General features: G+C 48.7%; 1 protein-coding gene across 20 annotated transcripts in view; it reads left to right on the top strand.

The window, feature by feature from the left end:
* Window positions 1–12503, top strand: part of P4HA2 (prolyl 4-hydroxylase subunit alpha 2) — a 35458-nt gene that overhangs the window by 5270 nt on the left and 17685 nt on the right. For all 20 annotated transcript variants that reach the window (XM_031010652.3, XM_063706761.1, XM_063706764.1 and 17 more), the window contains 5 exons: window positions 4025–4124; window positions 4818–4914; window positions 5319–5470; window positions 8606–8743; window positions 12134–12373. In XM_031010652.3, the coding sequence (XP_030866512.1) occupies window positions 4043–4124; window positions 4818–4914; window positions 5319–5470; window positions 8606–8743; window positions 12134–12373 (709 nt within the window). In that variant the 5' untranslated portion in view covers window positions 4025–4042. The remainder of the gene's footprint in view (window positions 1–4024; window positions 4125–4817; window positions 4915–5318; window positions 5471–8605; window positions 8744–12133; window positions 12374–12503) is intronic.

Raw genomic sequence — 12503 nt, 5'->3', positions numbered from 1 at the left:
CAAAACCTGGCATGGTGAGTTGAGGCTGGAGAGGGCAGTAGGGCCTGGTCACACACTCAAAAGGACCCTTTGGGCTAAAGAGTTTGAACTTTATCCTGATGGCAGTAGAGAGCCAAAGGAGGGCTTTGATAAACCATGCTGGCTACTTTGTAGAGCAGAGGTGGGAGGAAGGCCAGATGACATGTGGAGAGGCCAGTGTAGTGGAGGCCAGGATGCCTGTAGGGGAAGTTAGGGGTGGCTCAGATCAGGGTGATGACTGAGGCTAAGGAGAGTAGGGTACCCCCCATACTTGCCTAGGGTGCCGTGGCAGCAGCTTATAGGCCTGAATGGACATCCATGTGCTTTGGTGGCAGGGTCTCCTGGAGCCTCTGGATCCTCTTAGGCTGAACACACAGGTCCTTTCAGCCCTGTTATCCTAGAGTTGGAGGCAGCGGGGAGCCGTGTCCAGTTAGGTTTTCCCCCTTCACAGAAGGCAGGCAGGTTCTTGTTCAGTGCCAACTAAGACCAGTTTGTTCTCAGCAAGCTCATGTTCTGTCTCTAGGCTGTTAAATACATTGTTAAAACTCAGGCTGTTGCATTTGGGATGCAGCTGGGAGCTTGGCAGAGATTCTGCCTGATGAGGTAAGGAGAGAAGCTAAGGACGCTGCTGGTTTGCAGCTGGAAACATCTTTTCATGGCCATTTGGCCAGATTGTAAATGTCTTTTCCAAAGTTCAGGTTTGGTGGGACCTCTGGTTGTATGTCTTGGAATTGCCCTGTGTTTAGAAACAGTGCCAGTCGCCTGATGGGTGAATCACTGTTGCTGGGATGTTGGCAGGTTTTGCAGGACTTTCCTGTGGGGGTCCAAACACTAGGGCTGGCAGGGCCCGTTTGGAGTCTGTTTGAGAAGGGCCTGCTTTGTTTTCTTTACATTTTAAGCATATGATAAAATAATTTTAAAAATTGCTATAGAATTTCTTGTAGAAAGATTAGAGAAACAAGCATAAAAATAAAAAGAAATTATTTCACCAAGATATAGCCAGATGTATGACTCTTTTCTTGCATCTCTCTATATACACATATACATTAATTTTTCCTTACAAAAATGGAATTATAGAGTGCATATTATTTGGGGCCCGCTTTTCTCACTTAACAGTATGCTTAGATCTCTTCATGTTGATATATAGTATTCATTTTTAATATACTCCGTAAAAACTCATTGTATAGAAGAAATGTAAAATCTTCTATTGTTGTAGTTTCCTAATTTGAACAAGTCTGTGGTGAAGTATTTTTTGTTGTGTTCCTGGTATGGGACAGACATTGTTCTAAACTCTGGGGATGCAGCACAGATAAAACTCAGTATTGGTTTTCTGCTCAAGATGTCACTTTGTTTTTCATAAAAGTGGGTTTGACATTGTTCACCTCTAGACTTATTCCAGTTGGATTTTGAGGGTTTCTGGGAGGGCTTTTGGCAGCACTGGACACTTTGTAGGGGCACTCAGCAGGTACACATACTTTCACCTACTCTGTCTTAAGCAAGCTGTGGGCATAGTTATGAGATGGGTTGGAGGTTGGCCTTTCCCATATTGTGGGGCACAGTCCCTCTTGGATGCTGCCTCCTCCCAATCTGACTCTAATTAGAGGACTTTTTGTACAGAGCCTTTTGAGTTAAGGGGCCCAGGCTTGGGAGAAATGGGGTAGGGCTCCAGAATACCCATGCCAGAGATGTCAGTGTTGATGTGGTAGTCTGGGAGCTGCTGCTTGGAGGTGCCCAGCTCTCCAGGCTAGCAGAGTTAATTATCCCCTTCTCCCACCAGAGCAAGACTTTGCAGGCTCTTGGTAGGTAAGTCATCTGTAATTACCTGTGATTCTTTGAGGCTCTGCCCAAACCCCATCTGTGATTCTTTGAGGCTCTGCCCAAACCCCATCTGTGATTCTTTGAGGCTCTGCCTCCAGGCTGAGATTCAAGAATGGGCTCAGTCTAAGCCAGATTGCACATTCCAGAGAAATCACAGCTGGTATTCATGTAATGAAGAAACCTGGCTTTTCCCTGAGTGTTGTGAGGTATGAACCATAGATGATGATAGGAGCAGAATGATTTGAAAGGAATGGACAGACTTCCTCCCTGGAATTTATCTGGCCTCTAAAAAGGTATGCAACTGCAACTGGAGACACACCTGGGGAGAGATGCTGGGTTCCCCATTTCCAACCATGTCTGGTTTGGAACCTGCCTGGGCCCTGTTCTCCCACCACCCCAGCTCTGAGGAGCAGTCAGCTGGTCCCTTTCTGTTCACAGATACATCCTCCCAGCTCTATGTTTTCACTGTCCCCTCCCTACCTACATACAGAAGGTGCTGAGCCTGAGCCAGTCAAGCCTTTTGAGGAACAAGAAACAGACACCCAATCCTGTAGGTATAAGGGGCTTGTGTAAGCAAGAGAGAGGCCTTCTGAAATCCTGGGATAGAGAAGACAGTATAGTAAGGCCTTGGAGCAGACCTGTGGCTAGAACCAGGAGGGCCTGGACTCTGCCTCAGGGCAAGCCCAGGCTTACTCACTTTCTCTTGATGACTTGCTCTCTTCTGCTGCTCTAACTCCCTAATGGACCCCTCAGCACAATACGCCCTACCCTGCAGCAGGTTCCAGGTTGGAAGATAATTGTCCTGTGTCTTGGGACCCCCACACCTAGACTATGACAGGAAGACTGTCAGCTCTGCAGACATTTGGCATAGGCATGAACACATGGCGCCATTCAGTTATGCTTTCCTTCTGATAGAGGATCCATTTGCAGATGGGAGTTGTGGTTGGCCTTCTCTGAGCCTTACCTGGAATCTCAATGGATTAGGATTTCTTCTGAAAGAGTAAGATGAGGAATGGTGGGTGTGCTGTGTGTCTAATCAAGTATGGCGGGCAAAAAACTGATGAACTGGCATTAGCTTAGACTTAGAATTCTGTCAGATAAGGCTTATGTTTTTTGGGGGAAGCATTTGTATTTCCTTTGTTTTGCTTGTTTTGTCTTAGTGAATTTCCATTTGAGCACTCCAGTGGGGTACTCAAAAGCAGGGCAGGAAGAAGACCGGCAGAGCTGGGGTACAGATGGGTGCTAATCCTCCAGCACAGTCTAGGCTGCATGGCTGAGCTGGGAGACGGTATCGGAAGCTTCTGTTGTGGACTGAGGTTTACTGCCAGTGGGGTTTGTCTCAGGTTGTGCCTATTTCTGGGCTGATGAGAAGACAGTAGCTGGCCCCTTTCCCATGTCAGCAGCCCAGCCTGAGGTTTTGGCCATGTGTGGCATATTCATTTTTGTATCCTGAGTGCCTAGATCAGTGCCTGGCATCTGCGGGTCTTCAGTAAATATTTGTGAATGAGTGGTGACGGGCCAGTGAGAACAGTGTCTGCCAAGGAGCCTTACTACAGGAAGAACACTGTCTGCCTAGGAGACTGTCTCCTCTGACTGCTCTTTCTCTGGCAGGTGCAGACTGACAAGGGTTAGTTTTATTCCTCTTCTGGCTGGCCGTCTGTTGTACACCTTAGTTTGGGTGTTGGTACTCTGGAGGATCTTGTGTCAAATTATCTTTCTGTTATTGTCTCTCGTGTACTGTTGCCTCCTTGTGGGCAGGGACTGGTTCCCCAAAACCTGGCACTGTCCTGGCGTATGTGTTGGAAGGTAAGATAGAAACAAACAGCAGTCTGTGAAATAAGAAGGAGTGGGCCAGAATCTTGGACTGACAGACCATTGGAACCCGAGCTGACTGTACCCCACTGCGATTCCGCCTTCTCATGGTACAGGTGGTTGCTGGGAGTTGAGAGGATGGGCTCTCTCCACAGGGCACATGACTTCCCAGAGCAGGGCCCAGAATTGAGCACACATCACTGGCTGCACGCTCTTTGTTCTTTCTGCTGTTTGTCCTTTTTAGCTTCTGTGTGCTAGGCCAGGATTTTGATATGTTTGATTATCTGCATATGTGTGTACATGCCTATGTGTCTCCTCACCTAAATTAGTCTTTTTCACTTTGTTGATCCAGTGATTGTCATTGAATGCCTTTCAGACACTTCCCTCTGTGACCATGAAACTCTGGGTGTCTGCATTGCTGATGGCCTGGTTTGGTGTCCTGAGCTGTGTGCAGGCCGAATTCTTCACCTCTATTGGTACGTGCCAACAGGACTGTCGTCTCCCTGACACCTTGGCTCACATGCCATGGATGTCTCTGGCTGCAGCCTGTTCTCATTTAGAGTGGGATAGCCTTAACTACTGGTTTTGGCCAGTTCTGAGGAGAGTGGAACTGGCACAGTTGCTGTTTTCCCCTATAAGATCCCAATGATCTGGATGTTCAGGGAGCCAGATGTCTGAATTGGGTCTTTCTTCCTGGGAAGTGCAGGCTGCACTTGGGCTCTCTGGTCTTTTTGACCACCTTGCCCATGGACCAGAGAGTGGTTCTGAGCAGCAAATCCTTTGTATCCTGAGGATCAAGCTTTTCCTATCCTTCCGACGTAAAGTTCAGAGCTTTTTATCCTGTGGTGAGCCCCCAGGATATCCATGCCCCAGTGTCATGACCAGCTATGTAACAGTCGGAGAATGAGATTTAGGGCTGCTTCTTGAGTGACATCCAGTGCACTTATCTCAGACATCCCCTTGGTGCCTCTGCCTCTTTCTTCCTGAAGTTGCGAGATAGGACCCCATGAGTGCCTAGGCCCCCTTTAACTCCAAGTCCTCATGATCCCCAGAGAGCTGACATGTTCTTATCCCAGGGGACTTGCTTCTGTGCTGGTATTCTGTGCCCCAAGGAAGGAGGCTGGACATCCCTCATCTGTTTCTCACTGGTGCCTTTCTTTCCCTTGCAGGGCACATGACTGACCTGATTTATGCAGAGAAAGAGCTGGTGCAGTCTCTGAAAGAGTACATCCTTGTGGAGGAAGCCAAGCTTTCCAAGATTAAGAGGTGTCCTAAGTCCGCATACCATCCTTAGTTGGCCTTCCTTCCCTTCTGCCCCTCAAGGAACAAGGAAGCCATCCAGGGTGCCTATAAGAGGAAACCTTTGAGAGGGTGATGTGGGGCTGGCCTGGTTACTTCATGCCAGTGCTTGAGAGGAGCTAAGTACATGGGCTAAGGAGTCACTGTTTATTTTCTATTTAAGACCTTTTTCCTTATATTGGGGGTCCCAGCTGTTATCTAGATTAAGGGGCTAGAAGTATCTGTGGGGAGTTACTTTATTCATTTTTCATTGCCTCTTGATGAAAAGGGCCCCAGAACCTGGCACCAGGGAATTCTCACTAGGAAAATTGTCACAGGTCAAGACCTATGTGGGTGGACGCATTAGTCTTCCTTTTCCTCTGGTTCCACAGCTGGGCCAACAAAATGGAAGCCTTGACTAGCAAGTCAGCTGCTGATGCTGAGGGCTACCTGGCTCACCCTGTGAATGCCTACAAACTGGTGAAGCGGCTAAACACAGACTGGCCTGCGCTGGAGGACCTTGTCCTGCAGGACTCAGCTGCAGGTGAGGGACGGTGAGGAGGTGCTTGAGTGAGCCCATATGTTTGTGTGCTCATGCCTGGGTTGTTGTGTCTGAGCCTGTCTTGGGTCTGGGTGTTGGTGGGCAAGTGCATTGTGGAAACAGGACCCTGCTGATCTCATGGCTCTCTCCCTTCTCTGTGGGGACCTGGAAGTTGGCTGGCCTTGGTTTTTAACATGTAATGATGGTCAGTTCTTTTTTTAGCGTCTTTTTTTTAGTGTCTATCTTTTCTTATTTTTTGCTAATGACATTTTTCCAATTATACTTTAGTGATATATGTTTATAGAAAAGTCGGAAAACACAAAAACAAGAGAATTATAATTCTTAATCCAGTTGCCCAGTGGTGAGCATTATTAAAATTATAGTTTTTCTACCTGTGCATATACATTTAAAAAATGGAACTATACATACATACCAGGGCATGCAAACTCAGTTGCTTGGAGGGACAAATGAAGTTACAAGTGTCAAGTGGGCTGGATGGTGGGGCCAGGGCAAGTTGGGGAGCATAGGTCTGATCTAAATTCATTCCTATTCATATCTTTTACAAACAAAGCATATCTGTTGGTAGATTTGTGACAGAAGAAAAAATTCTTTCTGTGAATTTCTCAGCTTCTTTATATGCCATTCAATGTTCTTCTGCAACATGATTTTAATGGCTGGATGGTGATTACCTGTCAGATGGTGATAATCTGTCATACTGATAATACTGTCAAATGGGTCAAGTCATTGGATATGGGATTTTTTCTGAATTATCAGCACCTTTTTACATATTTCTTGGTGTATACTTCTGATTAGTTTTTTAGGGTAAGTTCCTAGAAGTGATATTTACAGATGAGAGTGTGAACTTTTTAAAAGCTTTAAACTATACTTGGTGCTTTTATTGTGATAATACTTTTTATGCCCTAATACTTTTCTGTCAATAAGAAGAGATGGTACGGTGGGCCTGGAGGTGGGCTCTCCTAACTCCTAGCCCTGGGTTTAGTCCCCTGGACTCACTGACTTTTTTTTTTTTTTTTTTTTTTTGAGACAGAGTCTCACTCTGTCACCAGGCTGGAGTGTAGTGGCAGGATCTCGGCTCACTGCAACCTCCGCCTCCGGGTTCAAGCAATTCTTCTGCCTCAGCCTCCTGACTAGCTGGGACTATAGGCACATGCCACCATGCCCAGCTAATTTTTTTTTGGTATTTTTAGTAGAGACAGGGTTTCACCATGTTGGCTAGGATGTTCTTGATCTCTTGACCTCGTGATCCACCCATCTCCAACTCCCAAAGTGCTGGGATTACAGGCGTGAGCCACCATGCCTGCTGCATTTTTTTTTTTTTTTTTTAAAGGGACAGGGTCTCACTATATTAGCCTAGACTGGAGTGCAGTGGCTATTCACAGGTGCGATTGTAGCACACTGCAACCTTGAACTCCTGGCCTCACGTGATCCTCCTGCCTCAGCCTCCTGAGTAGCTGGGACTATAGGCACAGTGCCACTGTACCCAGCTCTTCACTGCCTCTTTTCCCTGAGCTGTGAATGCTGATTAACTTCAGACTAGCTGTCTCTCTGGCTGAGACATTTTAGCCCATGTGGCCAGACTGGGTTGGGCCTGGGGGCAGGGTGGCCTCTGGAGAGGGATTGGTGAGCTCAGCCAGACTGGAGCTGTGCCCAGTGAGCTCACTGCCTCCAGAAACCACGGCTGCCTTTCCCAGACTCCCGCCTCTCCGCCTGGGCCTGCAGCTCGGGACAGGCTGTTCTGCCTGCATGGCAGGAGACTAAGCCTACCCAGATGACCTCCTCTCTCCAATCTTGTTCTCCACACCCTACACTCCCACCATCATCTGGTTCCTTTGGAAAACCTTATGATTACCTGGAAGGAGATAGGGCAGGCCCAGAGAATAATTGGTCGTTTTCATCTCTGACTTTGAGTTCTTGCCCCTGAAACGAGCGGGGCATGCTGACAGTGTGGCTTTTCCTGGCAGCATGTTCCCCTACTCCCACCCCACCAGATTCTAAACTCTTTAGAGTCCCTGACCATGTAGCTATGAAGACAAGGAAGGCAGGGTTACAGCTTCTTGGTCCCTGTCCCCAGTTATGGCTGAAGTGGATGTTTAGGTCTGAAGTCATAGGTGGCAGTGGATACAGCTACTCTTGGGAAGAGGTTGGGGAAGGAATGGCCTTGTTGTTCCCCTCTCACTTCTCAGCTTAGAGGCAGAATTGAAGGCCCTAAGTCAGCCTGGGAAGGCTTGGCTCCCACCTGGGATTGTAGGAGGTACACATCTTACTTTACAGCTAGGGCTTGGAGTCCCAGAAAAGCCTCCTTGGAGTACTTCTGTGGTCAAAAGCTCTCCCACGCTTCAGGCTGTGTTCTTGAGCACCATAACTGGAGAGCCCATGCCCTGAACTCATTGCAGGTCTGAGTGGTGGGAGTACAGAGGAGAACAGGCCCACCGTGGTCTCTTAGGGGATGGACCTTGCTGGGTTGGTGCAACCCCACCTTGGTCCTTGGCCTGTCTAGGTGGTCCTTCAGCTGTCAACCTAGGGGGAGGGGGATGACTTCCAGGACTTTCATCATCACCTTTCTGGATGATAAGTGCCAGTGGTCAGTAATGAGTGGCTAGCTCGGCTTCATTAGTTAACTGTCATTGTCCCTTGGACTCCTCAACTTGAAATGTGTGCTGGAAGTCTGTGTTTACCTGACTAGCCCAATTACCCTGGATCAAGGTTTTCCATGGGATTCATTTTCCACTGAGTGATTGACAGTTCTTCCTGAGTCCTCTCCCGTGCTCTTCTCAGTTACCCTCTCTATCCTCTGTTTCTTCTGTCTCCACCAGCTCTGACTGAATGATTTGGAGCCAAGACTTCTGGACTCCTAAATATTAACCAATATGGGGGGCTGCTTCTACTTAGTTCCAAAGAGCAACACAGGCAGTAGGTACGGTGAGGAGTAAGAAAGGAAAAGTCCCCATAGACTGGAGTCATCAGGGACAACTTCCTGGTGGAAGGGGGCAACAGCCTTTGAGGGAGGGGGCGGGGAAATTTCACTAGCCAGAGACCCTCTTTGTGGCTGCTCTGGTCCCAAGTGGAATTCTGCCCCTGGATCAAGGGTAATCTCTTGTTCTGACTCTCATTTGGAAGGTTTTATCGCCAACCTCTCTGTGCAGCGGCAGTTCTTCCCCACTGATGAGGACGAGATAGGAGCTGCCAAAGCCCTGATGAGACTTCAGGACACATACAGGCTGGACCCAGGCACAATTTCCAGAGGGGAACTTCCAGGTAACTCACCACTCCAGGCGTTGCCTGTCCCGCATGTGTCTCTTTAGTGGCGGGACAGGTTGGAGCCACCACCAACTTGTGGCCTCTAACCTCGGGTGCACCTCTGGTGCACCTCTTGGCTCACCAGTTTGTGCTGGACTCCCTCTCCCGTGACAGGTTTCTCCCTCAGTCCCTGCCCTGCCACCTCCCTCCATGTATTAGCCAAGGCCCTCTCCTCTTGCGTCTCAGAGAAAGCCAAAGTTGCTGCTCAGGAACCCCCTCCACGTCTGTCCCCAGAGCACCACACAGATCTGCATTCAGACCTGCTTCTTGTCTCCCACCCTCCAATGTCTTTTCATCTAAGGCTGATCTGGGCTTACTGTCCCCCTGTCTTGAGTCCTCTTAGTTACAGTCTCTGCTCCTATACACTGTCTCCACCTCTCTGGGTTCTACCCTTGAGCTCCCATATAGGCTCTATTCTTGCTCATCTTAACACTTGCCTCCCTCGGTATCTGAGAGTCTTTCGAGTCTTTGCTGCTGATTCATCTCTTCTCCCCTCCTGGTTAGGCTACTGGATAGAGTAATCTACACTCTGTCCACTTTCCTGGTTCCCATATACTCCTGAACTCACAGTATCTGGCCTTTTTCCCCACTGTCACTGATGCTGTTCTTGCAAGGTCATCAGTGGCCACTTGGCTGGTAAACCCAGCGAACAAGGTTCACACATAATGTTCTTTAACTTCCCAGCAGCATTTGACAGATAGATTGCCTCATTCTTTGTGATGTTCTCTCCTCCTTTGAATTCTGGCATACTGATATCTGCTTCTCTTTTAGCCTCTCTGGTCATTTTCTCTCAAGTGGCCCCTCTCCCACTGACTTCCCAGTGTTAGTGTTTATAAGAAGATGTTTTGAGGGCTGCTGGAGACCAGTAAACCCAGCGATTCACTGTGTGAGGCCCATGCAGACCCAGCTTATTCCAGCTCCAGAGCCTCAGCTGCCCCCTTTAGACTCCATTAGAGAGAGGGCAGTTCAGGGCACCTGCAAGATCTGTTCACTCTGTAGCCTTGAGATTGGTTGCTTGGAGGAGGGAACCACACCCTGGCGTTGACCTCTCACGTTCACTCAGCAAACCCATGAGTGTCCTGAATAGGGATATGGGGCAGAAGGGAATTACTCCCTAGGACTCCATCCTTACCTCATCTTCTCCCTGAGCACCTTCCCCAGGTGAGCACAGCCATTTCCATCACCTGAGGTGGATGACATCCAGATCTGTGTTTCCTGCCAAGGCTTGTCTCCTGAGCTTCTAACCAGCGTAGACGGATGCCTTTGGGACATCTGTACTTGAATGTTCCATGGACTTCTCGAACTTCATGTGTCCTGAACTGAAATCCTCATCTCCTTGTAAACACTTTACCTTCCCCCTCATCCTTCTATCTCAGCAAAAAGGACCTCCATCCTCTGGCTGCCTAAGCCAGAAGCCTAAGGCCTATGGATTCTACCTCCTTCTCTCATGTCTTCCGTGCTTATCCCCTGACTCCAGCCTCACAGCTACTTTTTTCTCAATTTGATTATCAAAATACCATTCTGACTTGTCTCCTACCTCCAGCTTACTGCTTAAGACCATCTTCCATGTGGTCTTAAGCACACATTTGTTCACATGAGTTCCTGATTACTGTGCTTAATTTCCAAAGCTAAACCCAAACTCCTCCTGTGTGTGGTCTTTGGGGTCCTGCATGACTCCATTTTCCTGGCTTCCTTGCCCATTGTACTCAGCTTTCCCTATCACTCAGCTCTTTTGTCTCAACCCCTCTATAGGAATACCTTTACCCATGTCAGCTAGGCTACTCCATGTCTGATTGCCTATCAGCACTCAGCTCGGCTGTCACTCTCCCAAATGCTCTCCAGGGAGTAGACATTCGAGTTGGCTCTGGGGAGGATGCTGAGTGCCAGGGAGCCATTCTTAGCATTCTTGGCATCTGGGAGACATGTTGATAATAGCTACTGGTCATTAGCATCCTGGGGATCATAGGAGACATCTTCATATGTCATCTTATTGAATTCTTGCCACAAGCTCTTTAAAATTGATGATATTATCTTTATTTAGAGATAAGGGGACTGAGACTTAGATATGGTAACTTGTCTATAGTCACACAGCTGGTTGGCGCCCTAGTGAGGCCAACACAAACCTAGTTTAGTTTAGCTCCAGAGCCCCAGCTCAGTCAGCTATGTTACTCTGCCCCAGCAATGCAGGTTCCTGGGCCTGCAGAGCCAGAGGAGACCTGTGGAGAGGGAAAAGGGGCTCCAGGAGCCCCCCTGTCCCTGGCCTACCTAGGGACTTCATCTTGTGTTTACTGTCCCCAACTTCCTATTCCTCGTTATTGGTTCCTGAGCCACTGGGGTTAGCAGACCCTGGTCTCTGAAGCATTTAGCCTACTGTGTAGTGGTTTCATTCCAGGCAGAAAGAGCCTTCTCTGAGTTCTTTTGTGTCAGCCATGCCCAGGTTGCTGTTAATGGGGCTGTGGGGAGTCTTCCTTGCTTTCCAGGGAGAGTCACAGCCCCCACTTCCCCTCCATTGTATCTGCTTTCTCATTTTTCTCTGAGGAACCACACACATAGTCTTTCCCATCTTGAGCCCACCCTAAATCCTGCATCTCCCTATAGCTGCTGCTTCATATTGGCTTGAAACTATCTTCATGGTCACTTTCCAGCACTCCCTCTACAGCAGATGACCTTTGGTCATAAGACCCACTGAACTGATACTCACCAAGGTCCCTGCCACTTAACAGCCAAAGCTGGCACTGCAACCTTGGCTCTTGGCCTCCCTTGGTGTCTCTCACACCACTCCCGCTCCCTCTGTTTCTCCTATCTTTAGTTCATTCTCAGGGTTATTCACTGTCTGTTCTTTCTGGGTAGGTGCTCCCTGGAGCTCTGGCCTTAGCCATCTTCTCCATTCTTTCCTTAGAGTTCCTGCAAGCTATTTTCCTCACCCATGGCTTGGTTGCCACCTAAATTTATGTTTTTTATATTCAGCTAATTTTTCCATCCTCTAGACTCATATGGCAAACTGCCCACCAGACATCTTCTTCTCTGTGGTCCACAGGACCTTCCCACTGTCCTCAACAATGCTTCCTGGTGGGTTTCTGGGGCTCCCCCTAAAAAGGCCTCTTCCCACTTGGGAGATGGGGAATCTGAGGCTAAGAGGTGGCTGTGAACCCCAGTCCAGGGCAGGGCTGGGCCATCTGTCTGTGCTCACTGTGTCAGTGGCCCTTTAGGATATGCAGTCTAAATGTCCGATGGAGTTCTGCTTGGTGATGCCCCCTATCCAGTGGCTCAGGCTTTCCTTGAAGCGGGAATCTCTTTCCCTAATCCAGAGGCTCTTTGGAGCCTGACAATTTACTTCCCCTGCTGTAGGAACCAAGTACCAGGCAATGCTGAGTGTGGATGACTGCTTTGGGATGGGCCGCTCGGCCTACAATGAAGGGGACTATTATCATACGGTGTTGTGGATGGAGCAGGTGCTAAAGCAGCTTGATGCCGGGGAGGAGGCCACCACAACCAAGTCCCAGGTGCTGGACTACCTCAGCTATGCTGTCTTCCAGTTGGGTGATCTGCACCGTGCCCTGGAGCTCACCCGCCGCCTGCTCTCCCTTGGTAAGGAGATTCTAGGGGAAGGTAAGATGGGAATGGAGAGTGGCAGAGGAACTGCACTGTGCTGGCATCTGCCTGACCCCTCTCCTGGGACTGAGTCAGTTTACCCTGTCACTTGGCCAATGACTAATGC

This window comes from Gorilla gorilla, chromosome 4 (assembly GCF_029281585.2).
Source record: "Gorilla gorilla gorilla isolate KB3781 chromosome 4, NHGRI_mGorGor1-v2.1_pri, whole genome shotgun sequence".
Lineage (NCBI taxonomy): Eukaryota > Metazoa > Chordata > Mammalia > Primates > Hominidae > Gorilla > Gorilla gorilla.
This window is presented reverse-complemented; position numbering and strand designations above follow the sequence as displayed.